This window comes from Pagrus major, chromosome 6 (genome assembly GCF_040436345.1).
Source record: "Pagrus major chromosome 6, Pma_NU_1.0".
In the NCBI taxonomy this organism is placed as follows: Eukaryota; Metazoa; Chordata; class Actinopteri; order Spariformes; family Sparidae; genus Pagrus; species Pagrus major.
Window position 1 is genome coordinate 22,227,728 of NC_133220.1, and position 20,085 is coordinate 22,247,812.

Here is a 20,085-nt window from a genome sequence, read left to right on the forward strand (position 1 = left end):
CACAGCTGTGCTTTGTTTTGTTTACAGTCTAGATTATTAAAGAGTTGCGATAAATAAACCTGAGTAACACATTTAAAAAAAACAAAAATATATTTATTTATTTTTTATTTTGAGTCAGGTTTTGGATTTAAAATGCATCTTCCAGAGCCATGGACATGTTGATGAATAAATACATGAGGGCAAATTGGTTTTATACCTTCCATACACATACATTCTGGTTTGAATTACCTAATATAAATATTAAACGGCATTTATCAAGTTTAAGGACAGATGCGTCGACCATATTCCATCGCCTACTTTTCACTCTAAGTAAACACAAGGTTACTAATTTACAGCTGGTGCAACAGGCTCCAGGTGCTGTGTAGCTAATTGAACTGACAAAGCTAAGGTTAGCTTTCCAACGTATGCCATTTTGCCAATAACATTTGACTAGCTAACTATAAATCAGAAAACAACATCAGGTAGGTTGTTTAATCAGATATTTCCCTCTCATTTGAAACCTCACACTAACTATGAATAATGCTACCTCTGAAAGACATTTCTCCACGTATGCAGACATAAATAGGCTTTAAACAGTAATGACTTAACTAATTTTGGAAAGACATTTCATGGTGCAATCAAATTTAGTAAGACATTAGTTTGAAACTTGCTCGTAGTTACTAAGAACTTAGACGGGACTTCAAACAAACTTATTTAAGGATTTACAGGCTGACGCAACCCAGTCCAAGTGTATTTTGTGCGGTGCACCCACTTTAAACTTAGTGATGCATAAAGCTCCACTTATTTAACACTTTTGGCTAAGTCTGAATTTACGAATTCACAAGGTCCATCTCTTATAAGGAACAACATTATGACTGCTGATGAGTTTTCTTTATTTTCTGTGTATATTTTCTTTCCTTTTGCGACTTCTGGGGCCATATGCCACCGAAAACACTCTGCTTGGAGACATAGTTTTGTAGGTATAAAGATGCTGTGTTGTGTTTTGGGTGACCTGTATCTTTATAATGTTCACTAACCTTATATTTTTGATACTTCAGTACAGTTTAAACACCAACATCTATGGATCTCAAATGTTCCCACGCTGGATCAATTCTTAAGTTGCCCTCAATTATTGTTTGTTTGTTTTTTGTTTCTTTTTACATCACTTTTGTCTCTATATGTGTTTGCCTTGTTAAATCACTGTACAACTGTAAATCCAAGAAAATGAACCATCTCAGGGATGATATGGTATAAAAATGAGTCCATGACTTCGACCTAGAAAGAAGTAGGTCAAAGTCAGTAGGGACCTTTAACAAGAACTGGTTTGATCCAGAAGATCTCGTGTTCAAATGGTAGCTGAGTGTTAAGTGATGGCCACTGGGTCCACCTGTCCAGAAGACAGCTCCTCTGCAGCCAGCATGTACTGGGTTATGCACCTAGGCCGTGTGATATTCCTGCCTGCTGAAGTCTCCTTCATTAATGGTTGGTGTTAATTTTTTTTTGACACAACTGGCCTCTATGAGCCCAAACAGAAAAAAACAACTCTGAACAAAACACCACAGTTTGGGCAGTAGCCTTAGTGTATTGATAATGAATGCTCTATGAGTCATTGCATGAGTAAAAAAATACAAATGGAGAGAGATGCTTACATCACAGACATGTACACTCAGCGGCGTCTTCAGATTAACATAAAAATACATACAGTACTGCAGGAGGGTCGTTTTTATGCCTTTTTTAAAATATTAAATTGGGCAACATTCCTCTATTTCATGTTGATTTTTCAGCCACTTACAAATATAATCATAGTCATTCGAAGGCCCAGTTTTATAGATCAGAACCTCTTCCAAGTTTTAATCTATTAAACTATTAATTAGTCACAGCAGGAATAATATTAGTTAAGTAAAAAATAAAACGCCTTGACAGTCCACCAAAACTGCATCATCTAAAAAGAACACACGTTAGTGCCTGAAATAATGAACTAAACCATCAGTTTTTGTATACATTCAATCAAAATCAAGGCATTTACACATCTAGTATTACACTGGCCTTGATAATGAGCTGCTGCTGGAGTCATAATGCACACATCATGTACAGTGTTTATGTCACGCACAGTGATACAAACATAACATAGAAATCTCAGTCTTGGATGTCAAAGGGTTAATCAGGTGGTTATTAAAGGAAAACCGAACCAAGACGCTGCACAGCAAATCTCTGAACAGCTACGAGTAACCCTTTGAGTTTTATACACAGAACCGACTGTACAAATCATACAATAACAATCTCGGAAATGAAGCACTTTTTAAACTTTTAGAATTATAATATTTTATCAATGCATTTCTATACAGTTATTTTGATTATCTTTAAAACAGCATATCTTTTTCAGCCACTCTAAAGTTTTTTCTTTTTTTCAACTCACACAACTTTATTTACGCACTGAAAGACCGTCCGGCTGTGTTGACCGTTACACAGCACTCTAAATTTAAAACTGACATTCACTGTCAATAAAGGTAAGAAGTGTGGATGTGTTTAATGTTGGAATTTCAAGCAGAGACGGACTTAAAAATAGAGACGTCCATCTTTGATATCGTAAACTTATTGCAGTTCTTTACTTCTGGGCTCTAAATGCTCAGATAAGCTTGTTTGAGGCCGAAGGCAAATTTTGATTCTTAACTGAGAGGAGAGTAAAGTTGAATATTGACTGCATGATGAAATATGAATCATACCAGCTGGTACACAGTGCAATACATTCCTACTGAATCATTTTCTTTCATCTTATCGTAGAAAGTGTAGTCAGAAAATTTCTCTTTTTGTTTTGATTAAATCTTTCTAGCAGACACACCCTTTAAAACCTCGGGGAGTGCAACATCTGGCAACATGTTCATCAGTCCTGCTGTTCATGTGTGACTGTGACGGCAAAGCGACAAGCTCTCTCTAAGACACACACACTTTACCACGCCACATTTCGATTATGAAATGGCTCTTCTCGACGTGCTGTAACTCAAGCTGGTGGTGCCGCTCTTGTGCGAGATCTTCAGTGTCGTGGCAACTGTCAGGCTCGGTGTCATGGCTGCCGCGAAGCCAACCGTGGTGGCTGGCTCATTTGGGCATCCGTACTGGAGCAAGATGTCGACACACTCCTGGCTGCCAGCATTACGAGCCAGAACCAGCGCTGTCTGCCCCTGAGCGTCCCGGTATCGAACGTCACAGCCATACTGAAGAGAAAGTAAATAAAAAAACAGCATTAGATTATGTAATTACCCCATATTCAGCATTTTAAGGAGGTCTTGTTTTATGTGGCATAAATTTCAACTTTGTCCTGACAGGGCTGTCTTAAATTGTCCAAACAAGGTGTGACTCAGTGAGCTTTAGTGCCTTTCACACATAGATCACCCTTGAATGGTCTGCTGAGTCATCGGTTTCGCCCCTTTTTGTTTTTTGCTGAGGGCACCACTCAGAGGTTCTTGAAGGGTAACATTTATTGTTTTGCTCGATGGTTTGTTGTGTAAAACTATCTTGCATAATTTCACACCTTGTCAATGCTCTACCTTCACTGCAACATTATCTCTGCTTGATAATGCACTTCTTGAATCTGATCATTCATACAAGGTGATTTATATGCCAGAGCTGGAGGTAAACACACCCAAACAAGAAGCTGCGTCATCACCACATCAGCCTGCTGACAGGCAGCGTGCAGGGCAGAGCCGGGCAGTCGCAGCGCTAAGATCGACCTGGAGGAGAGCGCCAGGCTGAGGGGGGCGTTAATGTCCTCCTTAGTGCAGTGGGCCAAAAGGAGCAGCAGCTTGGGGAGGTTGTGTTCCATCACTGCCAAGAGAAGACGGCCGGATAGCGTGATGTCTGGGCCCTCGCCAGGAGTTGGAGGAGGCAACGGTGCCACAAACAGTTTTTGCTCATATTTGGCCCTGATCCATGACTCCCGTTCCTCACTGAAGAAGCAAAGAGAAAATTAGGAGATGATGAATAGTCAGTGAAACACATTTACAGCTTCTTGTCTTTTTGTCGTTCAAGGATTTCAGTTTTTATCGACTGAAAATTGTTAACTCAGACACATTATTTAGTTTGCAGCTCGTATACATAGAGTAAAACATTAAAGATGCCCTCCACAAATGTATGAAGGCAAACAAAAAAACCTTTATTATATGTCTGAAAAAAAGTATGATACCAAAGTACCACATTAAAATCCTTGACGGAGACCTATTATGCTTTTTTGTGTTTGTCCTTTGCTTCAGTGTTTTATAACCTATAGGTTCTTGTGCATGTAAAAGATCTTGAGGGTTAAAAAGGTCAAAGTCCGCACCAACAGAAGCTCCTCGCTCCCACAGAAAACACTGCTCCTGAAACGCCTCGTCAGTAGTCCTGCCTTTAATTCTGTGACTTCATGACATCACACTACGTCACCATGTCACACATTTGCATAATTAATGCATAGCAAAAGATAAAAAATTAACTAAGCAAAGCTGCTCTGTTGTTGTTAGCGGCTCAGGCGTGTGTGAGCTGACCAATCACAGCAGACTGGGTATTCAGGAGGGGGGCTTTAAAGAGACAGGAGCTAAAACAGAGTGTTTCAGACAGAGGGGGAATACAGAGCTGCAGCACTGGACAGGATGAGAAAACTAATGTGTTTTTTGAGCATTAAAGCATGTAAACCTATTCTAGTAGTAACCCAAAATAAAATAATGAACTTGAAAATGAGCATAATATGTCTCCTTTAAAATGGCACCTACTCTTTCTCCCTGATTCAAAATTCCAGAATATATTAATATGCAATTATTTTCATTTCACAAGTTAAACTGCTGGACAGATGCCCCGCCTCTTAAAATCAGGTTTTCAGTGAGCGCAGAGGCAATTTATACTTTCAGCAGATGAATGTAAAAACAGCCTTCTAGAGTGAAACTCTGCTCATAAATCATTCTACACAGTGAAGCTCAAACATTCAACTGTGGGAACAAGAAAAAACACATTTTTGACAGGAGGGGGACTTTGAACCAAAGCTGTCTTTACCGCGAAGCATCAGGTGCTGGTTTACGGCGGCCCAGTGTGCGCGCCTCCCATATGCTGTTCACCATGTGGTTGCCGATGACACTGAGAACCAGCGTGAGCTCCCGTGGCAGATCATCAAGGTCCAGCGAGCGCACACGCGACAGGTGGGTCCCCAAGTTTCTGTGGATCCCTGAACACTCGATGCATATGAGAGCTCCCAGGTTCAGACTGGCCCAGGTTGGATCTGGGAGATAACACAAGAAATTAGGATGCCGCCCAGGCTGTGTGTATATGGTTGATAGATTTTGTCCATTTAGGTATGCCAGCTTGGCAATGTCATGCCACAAGAGTGTCTGTGAAACCCTGTTTGGAAGAGTTTTAAAGCAATACGTTTAAATCTTAAGCCAGAATGCCAAACATTATTTCCCCTGTAGCTCAGCCCCTTTAAAGTGCTCCAACATTAGAAGAATTTTCAGCATTTGATCTATTTTAGTTTGGTTTAGTGATATCTCAGACACTGACTTTAATTATAGGATATATTAATTAATTTTGATGACTGAAAAACTAAGGTTCATCATTAATGTGCTTTGCAGCTAATCGCTCCTGTGTTGGACTGAGGCCGAACACGTCAAAATGTTTGTACGTCCCTCCCTAATTGGCTCATTCACCTTGTGATTAACAATGTAGAATTTGTTTTGGCAGATATTTTTCCTCACTGAAGTAAAAACAAGGTATTTCAAGGGCAGGAAGGCAACAGATGAGGATTCAGAAAAGATTCAGTGAAGCATTTAGGTAACGAGTTTCATCCAAGTCAGCAGGTTTATCTAACTTGTCTTGAGTATTCCAACAATATGAAAACAACATAATGACAAATAAAACCAATTGCCCTCTGCATTAATGTTCACATACACAGACGCACAAAAAAAAAACATAAAACAAAGATTGTCATGGATTTTTTCACACTTGCAGAGTTTCTTGCGTGTAGACTAAGGTTAGTAAGTAACTCCATTTGTGATTTTTCTTTCCGTGATATGACCATTTTGTGATTTTACAACATCTGAATGAAGAACAAATAACTATATCCTAAAATACAGTATGCTAAATGTACAAATAATCTAAAGTTAGTCTTCTTTTTTATAACTTTCCAAGTGGTCACATCCATTTTCCATTGATTGGCCAGGTTTGCTAAAGTGGTGTGGTAATGTGGCAGCCCAGTCGCCAGGATATAATGTTAGCACTTAACGTTTCTGCAAACCACAGATATACATCCAGGGCTGACATTTGTGGCGTATCACGTTCACATTATATACTTTTAACTGTCTCTCATATCAGGAGGAGGAGGAGACGGCGGTGGCGTTACTACAGGCCAAGAAGGCTGCCAAACGGCCGATTGCTACTCGAGTCACAACAATGCATATTTTTAAGGATAGGGATAGTTTAAGCCGTGTGTTTTTATAAAGAGACCTGCAGACATTTCCAGTTGTTTTTCTGGCGACCAAAACCAGCTATTTTTCTTGGGAAGGCGGATAATTTCCATCTGTGATCATCGCCACGAGCAGACATGTAGGGTTTATATGAGACATGATAGGTAACCCAGATATGAACATGTAGGAGAACAGCTATTATGTCACTAACTTGGAGCATCGCAGTCAACACAGAAGTTGTTGCCCTTTGCGTTGCGGATTGCCTGCAGAGCGACTGCCTCACTCTGGCTGTTCTTGCGAGCCTGTGGAAGACGCACAGTACATGGTTATAAAAAGAGAAAGAACCGTAAACCAACTCTCTGTGATATAAGCTCTGCAACAGCTCTCTTCATTAATAACACTGATTATAATTTCCAAGAAGAAGAAGAAGAAGGCTATTATCATTATTATGACCAGCTGTAAAATTATTGGTATTGGCCTAAAATGACATCCACTTCTCATAACATTAATAAAGAAATGCATCACAGGATTAAAGTCATTATTGAGAATCATTATATTAGTGGCAATCGCCATTTTTGTAAAAGATTGAACTAATTCCACACGACTGAGGACACGACTCCCCACTCAAGAGCAGAAACGAGCACAGCCCATTAGTGGACAGGACCGCATACAGTTCTGGAGATGGGGTGGGTTTTGGTAATGGCCAATCTAATTAGCTGCCCTCATCCCTTTTAAAAGCCGCAGCAGTAACAGTTTTCTAATGGGTTGAGTAGAGTCCAGGCCAGATTCTCCTAAGAGAGAACTGTTCTCATCCAGGAGTCCCAAGGTGCAAATACACAGCACACAAATATGATTATATGGGCCCAATGTACTTCCAACGGCACATAATGCCTCCTGTAAATTTAATACAGGATAATAAATGTGTATCCACGATTAGTATTTGTTGTTTATATTGTGCTTACTAAAATAAGAAAGGCTGACTTCCAGTAAGACATTTTGATACATTATAGGCATAATTTGGGGTAAAGGAATATTAAGTTTAAGCAGTTTAAACGACTAAAAGATTAGTTTTGATATCCCAGAGAAAACTGAAGTCTTAGTTGGAGCTCAGATTACATCCTGTACCCAACATCTCTATAATATATAAATCATCTCGTCATATAAGCATTTATATTCTGTGTGCGTGCCTCTTCCAACAAAAGCCTTAAGATCGTCCTTTAGGCTTACAGTAAGAGCTGGTCTCATCAGATGGAAACAAAGACACAATTTCATGCCAACATGGGTGCCAATATTGCGCTGCACCACCTTATCTGCATAAACACAACCTCAGGTGCCATCCTCAATGCAAGCAGAACCACACATCATGCTAACAAAGACGTATCTTGTACATAAATGGCAATTTAGCTGCATTTGCGCCCCTGCTTGCTTCGTGGCCGCATGAAAATAGATCCTGAAATGTTTTGCAAGAGTAAGTGGGAGAACATTGTGTCATAGTAGTCATAATATTTTGTCAGCTGTCAGTTAAGTTATTGCTTAAGTGGGACGCGTAACACAATCACTTCACACGTGGAGAAAACATGATTAAAAGACACAGATGCAGTATTTTATCACCCAAAATAAATACTAAACATGATTCATCTGCATCTTTAAAGTTGGAGGGGATGTGGAGAAATCTGTGCAAACTTCACTATATAATATATTTAAATCACGTGAAACATTAAAATCATATCGGATTGTATAGATGAACATTTTTATGGATCCACGTTAAAAAATATCTTATAAATCAGTAATGGCTACTGAAATGTCTGCATTGAGAGTGCACTGTGTGCCTGTTCTTCATTCTTGCCTTGTTTTTGCTGCTCTCACACAGCTGCAGGCTGGCCAGGATCTGGCTCTCAATAGCTTGGACCCACGAGTCCCTCTCCTCCACACTCTGGGCTTCAAAGTGCCAAGTCTGGCCAGTGCTCGACACGATGAGGAAGTCAAAGTTATCCTCGTCTGGCACAAAAACACGTCAGAAATTATTCAAATGTAGACATTTCAGCAATAGCTTGTTCAAATTATTGGCTTAAAAAAACAGTTTTAGTTTGCATGCATCAGTGCAGCTAAGCATCCATGTCAGTCATCAACAAATCCTGTTGTGTGAACTGTTGAACTGTAGCCAAAACTTTGACCTAAAATTAACATATATGTAGGTAAAATTATCTTTGATGTACGGATAGAATATCAATCAAGCACTTTTAATTAATCCATTCTACAACAAAAGCTTAATACAATAAAATGTCCTTGTGACAGGAAAGAAAAGCAAAACAAGCGTGTGCAGAGGGCCAATCACTGTTTGAAGGATGACAGATCAACATTACCTGTCTTGCTTACGTTTCTTAAGCTACCAAAGCTTTTAAGTTTCCACATTTTGCGCTTGGCTGCATGAGAAGACAGAAAATGTCACAGAGAAGCCAAAGAGAAAAAGAGGAAATAATAAATGTTTCAATAAAATCTTGTGTAAATTTATCAAATTTTACTTCATGACAGTATAAATGCTGAATATAAAAAACACATGTTGAGTTCTTAGCGTTTACCATCTGCTTGGCCAAGGGTTGCGTCTCCTTTCTGGTTCATGCTCTTCTTCCTGCGATGCTTCTTCCTGTCTGTCAGCGGGGAGGAGGAGCCTACATCTTTGGTGGAGGAGGAGCTGGACACGCCTTCAACTGCAGAGTCTGGACACAAGAACACAAAAAAAACCAAAACGCTTTGAATTAAATGTATCGGGTACAAAATTTGTTTGCACAAATGAATCTGCCCTTTACTCACCAACACTTTGAGCGTGGTTGGACAGTGTAGAGGGACATCGCTGCACCCCTCTGTTACCCCTCAGGAACAGAGCACCACCCAGCCCCTCCATTTCCTCTACTTGCAGGATGCTGCTGGCACTTACAGGGACTAAAAAGAGACCAAAAAAAGATCAAATGAAAAAGAGTTTCTGATTCTCTTTGAACACCAGCAAAATAAAAGAGTGCGACTGAAGAAAGTTCAGAAATCTTTCACACACTCTTTGTGAAACTTGTAAAATCCCTGATGGTGTCGTTTCCTTTCGCATCTTTTCTTTGATTTTGAGTTCACATGCAATTTTCCTATCTGCCACAGAGTTTCATCACAAAGAGCCTTAAAATCCAAAGAACAGTGCATTTATTTCATCATTGTCATTTATTTTTTTTAATTAATTTTACCATCAAAGTTCATTCCTATTAAAGGTGCAATACGTAAGAACTGGCCACCTGTCGAATTCATACTCAAAACAAATGGGGGGCAGCATGTTGGTGGCGTAACTGCTGTTTACTGTAGCTGCTGTTTGCTAGTGAGCCCAGCTAGCCATGCAGCGAGCAGTCCAGGTGAAATATTGACACTTGTAATTACTAGACATGTTTTACATAAGAAACACTCTTAAATGAGATGATGCAGTACTATACTGCTAATCTATTATTATACTATTATTTAGACTTTGATATTTCTACTTTTTCTTGTGTGTAGGATCAAAGTACTTCAACCACTGGTTTTAGTTTTGTGTACAGATTTAGGAAAATGATTGGGTTTAGCTTTGTTTAAAAAAAGTGTATTCTTTCACCTGGGCTGACACCTTCAGGTCCTGGCACATCTTTGACCCGTCCATTGAGGCCGACTGGAAGGCCGCAGGTGGGTACAGCACGAGGCGGTCTCTTTCCTGGCACCTTCACTGTCACTCGCAGCAGGTCCATCTCTTTCCCGGGGGCATTCAGCATATAGTCCTGCCAAGCCAAACATCAGCCGTTACCACCAACCACTAGCTGTCAGCTCTGCTTTCAGCAGCACAATGCTTCAAAGCGCTCCATCAACACACTGACTCACATTGACACTGGAGTGATAGGACAGTATGCCATCGTTGGACAGCGTGACATACTTCTTCTTCCACTCTTTGTTGAGCGAGTTCCCACTGCGCTTCAGCAAGATGCCCTGATGGAGGTGACAAAAACCGAAGAGTGAGAATTTATGTCCGACGTCTTGTGTGTTCATCTCACAGATTTCGGCAGCATGACAACTGCTGGCTGCCAAAAACACCCACTATCCTATTCATCAGGCCAATATGGGGGATCACAACACATCATCGCTCTGCATGATGAAACAGCCTTCACACATTTGATTTCAAGTGACTGCTGTTGTGATGTCCTCTGCAGAAGGTCATGAGATACATCATATTTGTTTCTGTTCAGCATCTGCATTCTGTTTCCTACCTGTTTGATGGGAATGGAGCGTCCACTGCCCATATCGCCCTTACACTCTGCACTCCTTCTGTTTGAGTCACTGCCTCTCCGGCCCTGGACAGACATGAGAAGGAATAACTGCATCAGAGGCAATAATATGGTTGAAAACTGGTTAAAAAATATCATTTAGATCCCATTAACTATGGAAGTTCTTCTTATTATATTATGTGCATTTCATCACAAAGCCATTCAAAGAATTTTGAAATGTGAGAGAGTTTCTGCTGACTGCAAAATCTGGCTTATAAATGTAACAGATATCTATAGAAATGAGTTTAATTTCAGTGCCACTGCTGCATTAATCAATATTTCTAAATTAACGAAGTCCCTATTCACCTCATCTAGTTTCATAGCCAAATCCCAAACCCAGTCATGGTAATTTCTAGGTCATAAATTACTTTTCTGAAAGGTTATTTGACAATTTGGTTTAGAAAAAGGCCTGTTTTGTGCATCAAAACTTAAACATCAAAGAGGATGAAATAAACTGCTGAATAGCCAAAGGGATATTGGTAGCACACACACTTCTTCAAGACAGAGTTGACAAAACATTTAACTAATTTATTCCAGCCAAGTCAAAGTGGTTGACATGGCCAGAATAAATTGGTGAAATGGAGACTTGTCAACTCTGTCCTGAAGAAGTAAAAACAATTCAATGAAATAAACCTTGGACTCAGAACAAAACATGGAAAATGTTCTATTCCAATCTACTGGTGTGCTGTTTACACTGGTTATACCTCCAGCCCCCACTCTGTGGGCCCTGTGAGCAAAGCTGTTCACTATAATCAAAGGATATTACAAAGTCTTGTATATTTAGGCAAAATAAGATGGCAACATAAAGTGTATGAAAAATACTGCTACCCAGTGTTTGTCTTTAAGTGCACAGAATCTTCAGAATCATGATGTTTAAAACACATGACCTGATAAAATGTGATGTCAAAGTAAAAAAAAAAACAAAAAGGGAAAGAGTAGAAAAACAAAACGGTGCATGTATGTACCGCAAATCGCGAGGTGCGTCTCCGGGTGGCGCTCCGGACTGACCCGGGCGTGGCACTTTCCTGTTTTTCTCCTCTAGCCGTCCTGCCTATCTCTTTATGGCTGATCACAGGAGTGGAGGGAAGCGATGAGGAGTAATCACTGCTCTGACCACCATTACTGGCCTTAAGAGAGGAGAGAGCCAGAGCAGGCAATGAATGAAGTGATAATTGAGCAGTAAAGGGAGTTAATTAGGTTTGTTAGAACAGCAAAAATAGCAGGACAGGATGGCAGGAAGCCTAAAGTATACTCAGTGAGAAAAGGTACACTTAAATGGTACAACCTTTTTTCAGACAGTGTGGAACAGATGGTCCAGTAAGAGTCTTACCTGTCCTGGAAAGACACCTGACACTGGGGTGGAGCCTCCAGAGTGACTGGGAGAGTTGGGGAGAGACTTACAGGAAGCCAGTAGAGCAGCTTGCTTCTTGGCTGCCATGATCTTCTGAGCAGCTGTTGAACAAAAAACAAAACATTAGCCCTAAAAAAGACACATAAACCTCATATTTCTGCATTATCTGCAGCACAGTCCTCAGTTCTCTGGTCCAGATCTGAAAGGGACACATACCATCAGTGAAGACTCTGTTCACGTTGAGGCCGTACGTCGCACAGGTTTCATAGTAAGTGCAGCGACGCACGTCTGAGCAGAGCTGTCTGGCCCTGGCATCATCGATTACTCTGGGGTTGGTGCTGCTGATCTTATCTGGAAAAAGAGCAACAAAAGTCAACCTCTGCAAACATTTGAAGTCAACGCACATGTTGTGTGTGTGAGCGACTTACCCTGAGTGCCGACTACTACGAAAGGTATCTCAGAAATAGGCCGGTGGACAGCGAGCTGGTGGTAGATTTTGTAAACTTCCTGGAAGCTGGACTCATTTTCCAAACTGAAGACCAGGATAACTGCATCTACCCAACTTGCAAACTGAAGAGAAGGGAGGAGGAGAAAAGTAGCACTCAGAATAATCAGGAGGAGGATGACAGTAAGGGACTAAATTACATCAAATTTAAATACTTATCCACTTTTACCAAATTCAATCAGTTTCCAACCCACCTGAGCACCTGGGAGCTCTGTCTCTTCTCTGATTATCATCAGGTGGCTCTGTCCATCAACCAGGACCTCCTTAATGTACTGGCGCCCTGTAAAAACACAGTATGAATATGTAAGACCTTTTTATTTTGAATTTTTATAACAGGAAAATGAGCAGCAAACCCTGGCTCTGGTCATGAATGATCTTAATATAATATGTTATATATATATAATGTTATTAATGTGTATGAGAGGTACATTCTACAGTATTTAGTCTATTGTCACTATGCACTGACATTGTTACAAAAAAAAACATAAATTCTGTATTTGAGGACGTGTGAAACCAACCTTCAGCATTCTCCAGCTGCAGGTAACTTCCTGTCAAGTGTCTGTGGACCAGCGCTGACTTCCCGCTGCACAGACCTCCCAAAACACCCTACAGAGCACACACACACACACACACACACACACATACACACACACACACACACACACACACACACACACACACACACACACACACACACACACACACACACACACACACACACACACACACACACACACACACACACACACACAGAGAGAGAGAGAGAGAGAGAGAGAAGATGAATTTAGCACTAATTCCATTAAGCAGTTTGTAAAAGTTTTGTAGTAATGCCTACCAGGTGAAGCTCTTGTATAGTTTGGCTCATGGTCCATTCTTGACTGCTGGTGCACACAGCTGAAGACAAAAAAAAGAGGTTTGATTAATAAAAAGTTCTAAATAAGCTCAGTGCAGTAATGATTTGATGTACTGGTAACATGATGCTCAATACACACTATAAATAAGACAACTTTGGAGTTGCCACTAGCTGTAAGCTTCCAATCTATGCGCTAGGGTAGTCTAAAAAAACTCCCCACATCCACACACATCCATGAGTCACCACAGTTTTGTTTAGAGTCATAATATGTGTTAAGTAGGCAAATTGCATACCTCTGGTCACTGGTGTGACTAACTCGGCTAACCAGGCCCACTTCTTCTAGCTGTGGTGCCAAAATAAGCTAAGCTAAGCTAAACTTGAAACACGTATTGAGCTGTAATAGAAGTTGATGTCATGAAACTGTGTGCATGGGCAGTAGAGGTAAAACTGTGGGGGAAAAGGCATTTTAGACCTTATTTTGGGGGAAAAACACTGAATTGTTGAGCATTTTCTTTATCAGATTTGACTGGTGATCCTATTAATGCAGTTTTTATGTCCAGGTGATCATTAAAAGTGAAGCTCTGGCTCTCTCCCCATTCATTTAGATAGGGGCCTGGTCTTGTTAGCCTGAAATAACTGCCAGGGGGCATTGCCAAGATGGCTGCCGAGTGTCAAGACTTGCCTAAAAGGACTTTGACTAAACTAAACAAGTTATTTCTGTAAATGTACAAAGAAGAAGTTGATATCAGATCAAGTTATAGAACAAGGCTATTTCTCCACCATGTTGCCGTGTTCCTTTAAAAGAGTGATTACTGCCTGCTGGCCAGGTTTTCTCTGCCTGCCTGCGGACACACTGAGCAGTGTCAAGTGTGTCCAAGCTTCCCCACTGGGAGCAGGGAGGCTGCAGCTCCCAGACACTGAGCACCCAGAAAATTCAATCAAGTGTACAAATGTGCAAGTCTGCATGGGTTAGAGAGCATGCCAGATATCTTTAGTTTACCCTAACATTATCAGACACGGCATGTTTTTGCATTATATTATGGTCACCCTGCGAAAACCCTCCTAACAAGTCATTTATTCTTTTATTCAGCTCTAAAAACATATTAAACTTTAAAAAGAGAGAATTCAGCCAGCTGTGGTGAGGTAATTCATCTTATTCCCAGAGCAGTTTCCCTCATTTCATGAATTTTATAGAAGTCAGTGTCGACTGAAGCAAGACAGATCTGCCACTTGGCGCTCTGTGGTATTAGGAAGGTGAAACCTGATTCAAAAATACTTCTGAAAGGAGCAGATTTGCAACAGAACAAGTCAAATGACATAAAATATAAATAGTGTGTTAATACAGAATGTTTGCTCTGAGCTATTACTGTCTATTATTGAGTCAGCCAGAGTCTTAGTACTACTGCAGCGATCTGCCTTATCCAGTATTGTTATGTTATATTGACTATCATTTCTAAAATATTCCATAAATAGACCAAACAGCAGTGGGAAAGGTGAAACTATTGTGCTGGTGTTTTTCTTTTCTTATAAGAAAAACAAGTCTTGAGGGCTGAAATGTGAAGATGGATGTTTTTATACTGAATGATCAATGGACGGATTCTGGTTACTTTAATGCGCAGCATCATTTTGTATCAGACTAAAAGGAAATGGCTCTGTGAGACATGATAGAAGATAACTGTTGATAAGTGACTCATCTGGTTACAGAACATCGTGTTTAGGATGAGGCAGACGTCGGCATCTCCAGAGATGAGCAAACTCATTCCTCTGTCAGTTCTTCAGAATCACTTTGAATCATATCAGAAATTGACTAAATCTAACGAGGATATAAAAGACAAAAGCTTATATTTAAACTGAGAGAAGTATAGTGTGTCTAATGCAAATGAACTCGCTGTGAAAGCCTTCACTTTGACATCACTAAGATGATCTATCACCATTTATTATAGGTTTAACAACTCATATAGACCAGCGCTTGTGTTGGTTTTCTTTGGTTTCAGTGATGAGAAAATCCACTCTGCAGTGACGCTATGATGACTGAGTGTTAATATTAAAAAACCTGTATTATGTTCCAAGTGTCATGATGATAAATAGTTGTGCAGTTATGGCCAAATAAATCTACGTCACAGCTTAACTGTCATCATAATGATCCTCCAGCTGTGTGGGTTGATTGTGTAGCAGTCGGTTGAGTAAGTAATGCTTTATTAGATCTGGCTGATATTCTAAAATTAGACTTAACTAAATGATGTGACAAAAATTCATAAAGGCGGCACAGATTGCAAACTTAGCTGCATTTGTTCCTCGAGTCATTGTGTGGGAATGACAGCACTATTGCAGATGTTTGAATTATTCTTATTCTTCCTACTCCAACCCTCAAACTCTCAAATTTAGTTCTGAGGTCATGGATATATTTCTGCTCGGCGCTCTATAGAAAATATCACTCACACGTCACCTTCCCTTCCTCTCTCATATTCAGTCACAATGTTTTGCAGCAGTGAAATGACAGCCGGAGCATCATTATAGCACACCTCCACCAGGGTCAGGGTTGTGGATAATGAGAATCTTCAAACGAGGCGGAATAAGACAGAAAAGTTCACAGATGCCAAAGAAATGATAGATCCAAAGAATTCCTAAAACACGTTGATTTCTTTTATGTTATTACTTGCAATACTTTCCAACACTGATATATATATTTTTTAACTTGCTGACTGAGGTTGCACTTAACATTCAGGTTAGAGTACCTGAGCTCTGACCTCAGTAGATTTACAACAAAGATGCCTCTGTGAGTGGACGCTCAATAACACACACACACACAGCCATGAAGGACACCGCACACATCTGCAGATATGAGGCTGAGAGGAGACAAATGATAAACACACACACACACACACACACACACACACACACACACACACTCTGAATGTCGGGTCACGTTGTGTTCGGGCGGAGCCACACCGTCGTCCGCCTCTCACAGGGACACAGATTCTAACTTTAAACCCCCTCATCCCCATCTTTGGGCAATCCCCACGTCCTCCCCACCCCTCCACACTCTCCCCTCTATCAATGGCGTCACACCACAGACCAAACAGCATCTCTCACGGCTTGCTGTTGCCATGGCAACTCCATTTTTCCAGAAGCCTCCAGCCCCGGTCTCTATACAATAAATGGTCTCTCATGGATACAGCGACGTGTGTGAGAGGCACAGAGACATGTTGTCCACCTGTGAGGCTGATAATAAGCCAGCGTGTCCGTACACGTTTGGACCACGGTGACAAACAATTTCTGAATTAAATTTAATCGATAATGTTCACCTATCGTCAGAAAACTGACACGATATGCTGAAATTACAGGTTCAACACGGCTCAACACTTAAACACAATATAGCGTCGGCGAATGAATAGGCTCCATTTGAAGGCTGATTAACTCTATGCACAGCGCAGGAAGTAGCAGGTCTCCTCACTCCTCCGATGAACACAGCTCTGTGTATCCCCAACCTTAATTATTCATGTCCCACTTACTACTGACAAATTATTCAGAGCTTACTCCGATGCCACACTCTGTGTCATTTTCTTTAGAATATATCAATAAAGATTAAAGATTGATAAAGTTGCATAATTTCCTTTATTTTAAATAGAGGAGTCTGAATATTTCATAAGGTGTTTTCATAGTTTTTGACAGGACCGAACTCGTTTCTATTTGTTTTGGGAGTGTCAGGATTTGGGGAATTCCTCATAACATACATTAGTAAAAGTGCTGAGACAGATCAGAGCAGTGTAACCTTTCCACTATGAGAACAGAAGCTCTTCAACTGAAGCTGATGAAGAACAATTTGTACTATATTTTAAAGCTTTGTCTGCAACATTAATGATGTTAAGGATTCTATTTGTGGCTGGTTTTAGTTTAGTTGTACGTGTGTCATATTTTTATATTTAGTTTTTATTTACAGGTAAACAATATTCTGTTCATTTCTCCGCCAGACCTCTTGGAGGCCCAAGGAAGATGATTAAATTGGCTTTTAGATGCTTTTTTTGGTTAATCTAGTGATCATTATGGGGCTGTAATGATAACCCTCATTGTCAGTTAATCTAACGGGTCCAGTAGTTGATTGCTATCAAAAAATAGCAATAGTGGCCATGACAGTTTCCTCCAGTCTGACCTCTTCAAAAAGCTTATTCTGTCTGAGTAGTGGTCCAAAACCCCGAAATGCTGACAATTATCAAATAAGATTAAGAAAAGCAGGAAAAAATAATCTTTGTGTATTTTTTTCTTGAAAAGATGACTAATGTTTGATGATTAATCACCAATCAGAGTCGTTGTCCATTAATTTTCTTGCCTGGTCGAATAATCAGCTAATTGTTTCAGCTCTAGATCATTAATAAACCTGAGTAATGGTCCAGCCTTGTGCGCCTAACAGAGTGAAATCTGACAATTAACAAGCTAAAAGCCACATAAATGTTTGAAACATGCAGCTCTTTTACCAACTCAACCTTTATTACATTAAACCTGCCATACTTATATCAATGATGTCATTTTATTTTGAAAGTTTGCTCCGTTATTTCTTTCTGCAGCTTTGATGGAAGATCTTCCTTTGTTTTTCTCAAGGCCTGTGTTGAATTTCAATAAATTAGATAAGATTGTCAACATATTATCACCACATTTCACCTTTTAGATACACTGACAGTATCTCTACATCCCCACCAGATCCCTCAAAGGCATGAAAGGTAACGTAGACCTGATCTCAGGCAAGCTTTCAATCAGCTGGAGTTAAACCAAACGTGTGCATACAGAGAGAGTAAAACGAACGAAGGAAACAACAGCAGCTTATTCCAACAGAAAATAACCACAGAAGACACTTTTAGTGCTTTAACCAAATTCAAAATCTATTTGGCAGGAAAATAAGCATTATAAAGTCAGATGATAATTGAAAATCCCAACTGTGTTTAAGTAAAGCATTTGAGCATTATTGGGACTAAATGTGGTCCACACAGCTCCAGAGAGGGCGATGTAAGTGACACTAACTGTGTGATCCTGCAAGGAAAATGTTCTTTATAGTTGCTTAAATTTCCGTCCACGTGGACCCTCTTTATTGTTATTTTCCCCTTTATTTTGTTAGGTCTGTGCAGCACTGTGGGGCTCAAAATCAGTAAGAGTCAAAATGTATCAAATATAACTGAATTAAATATTAAGCCTGTCATAAAGTTCTGTGTCTGGATGCAGTGGATGCATGAGGCCTTACCTTCCTCCTCACTCGAGCCTCTCTCCACAGCTGGATAGAGGGGGGGTGTAGTGTTGGCACTGGGCGCTGCAGCTGCACTTTTGGTGAAAATGCCACTGATGAACTTCAGCATCTTTCGGTCGCGAGGAGGAGCTCGCTGGATTGTTCCTCCCTGGCCCTCCTTCCCCTTCTTCAGGTCCTCAGAGGGGGAATGTAGGTCGCTGTTGTCCAAGGTACGACTTGTACCTTTCCTTTGAGGCCTGGACACATCGGTGGCAGGAGGTGTAGGGAAGGAAACAGATACCGTCTTAAACCTCTCCCCCTGAGGGCTGTCCCTGGTCATGATGCCTGAAAATCCTCCGCTCATGGGAGCTCCAGGGCGGATGAGCGTGCCCCTGCCGTCACTGTCAGCCCAGGACGCCCTGTAAGGCCCCAGAGTTGTAGCTGCCATTAAGGGGGACTGGTCCCCCATACGGTTATCTCTCCGATCCAAAGTCTTAGCAGAGTGATACAGGCTTGTGTTGGTCTCTCTAAGTTCCCTCCAGCACGCCGAGTTGCCTCCTGTGTGTGACCTCATCATGACTTCAGGACGCTGGCTGACCTGCGGCGGGATGGAAAAAGGGAGGCTGCAACGTGAGCGGCTGCTCAGGTCCGCTCCATTTTCACCCTTCAGGAACAGCATGGGCGGCTCTCTGTAGAGCTCCGTCTTTGGGCGCAAGGCTTCTGAGCGAGGCCCCTCTCGGCGCACAGTTCCCTCAGAGGTAGTTCCTCCATACACTTTGACCATCTGCCTGACAGGTGGATGTACAAAAGAAGTGTCTCTGCTTTTACCGACTGATACAATGTCTTTTTGGTGTCCATGAGTTTCCCTCCTCTCAGGCTTCCCCCAGCTCTCAATGGGGCTGCCATATTTGACCTGTTCCACCTCTTCTTCCACCTGTGTGTTTTCTTTCTCCAGCACTTGAGTACATACAGGTCCTTCATCCTTTTCAGGGGCATAGCTCACCTCCTTCTCCTCCTCCACCTCCTCCTCCTTCTTAGGGCTCCCTTCCCCCTCTGGAAGAGCCTCCCTCTGGTTCCCTGCTACATCCTCCTCTGGCACAGCCTCAACCTTCACCAGAGTGAGGGAAATGAGGTAGGTGGTGCGTCTCTGTGGGTTGCCTGCCTTGCTCATCAGGACAGCAGACTTCAGCACAGTGGCACCTGCTCTCTGACCTAGCCAGACCTGCCCACCTCAGTCATGGCAACTGGGACGAGCCTGAAGCAGAGGAGAGAGAAAATCTAAGATCAAACAGAGGTATCTGATCAAACCCTCTGGAGCTGATTGTGTCTGATATCAGGCCCGTGCACCTGACAGGAACCTCAGTTTCCTTTTAAAATAAAGACACGAGGACTCGGTGGGAAAAAAATGAGGGATGCTTCAAATTGCAAATTTCAGAATAGA

The 20,085-nt window shown here is 41.2% G+C and overlaps 1 protein-coding gene across 1 annotated transcript; it reads right to left on the minus strand.

Moving 5' to 3' along the window:
* Positions 1-1,537: 1,537 nt before the first annotated feature.
* LOC140998179 (arf-GAP with GTPase, ANK repeat and PH domain-containing protein 1-like) lies at positions 1,538-19,815 on the minus strand. Its single transcript, XM_073468364.1, has 19 exons — positions 18,663-19,815; positions 13,415-13,473; positions 13,098-13,185; positions 12,774-12,859; positions 12,503-12,644; positions 12,291-12,425; positions 12,054-12,175; positions 11,689-11,850; positions 10,667-10,750; positions 10,284-10,388; positions 10,024-10,183; positions 9,213-9,341; positions 8,981-9,118; positions 8,765-8,824; positions 8,248-8,399; positions 6,613-6,703; positions 4,999-5,221; positions 3,620-3,923; positions 1,538-3,191 (listed from the first exon to the last, which is right to left on the minus strand). Exons 1-19 carry the CDS (start codon positions 19,813-19,815, stop codon positions 2,946-2,948), a joined length of 3,639 nt encoding a protein of 1,212 aa, XP_073324465.1. The 3' UTR covers positions 1,538-2,945.
* Between the last annotated feature and the right edge of the window lie 270 nt (positions 19,816-20,085).

What these genes read in the sequence shown, in the direction of transcription:
- LOC140998179 (XM_073468364.1), bottom strand. Translation starts at nt 19,815, where the DNA reads ATGAGCAAGGCAGGCAACCCACAGAGACGCACCACCTACCTCATTTCC. An exon ending in CTATACAAGAGCTTCACCTG is followed by an intron (nt 13,186 to 13,414) that starts GTAGGCATTACT and finishes TGTGCTCTGTAG; the next exon opens with GGTGTTTTGGGAGGTCTGTG. An exon ending in CAGAGCTCCCAGGTGCTCAG is followed by an intron (nt 12,645 to 12,773) that starts GTGGGTTGGAAA and finishes CCTTCTCTTCAG; the next exon opens with TTTGCAAGTTGGGTAGATGC.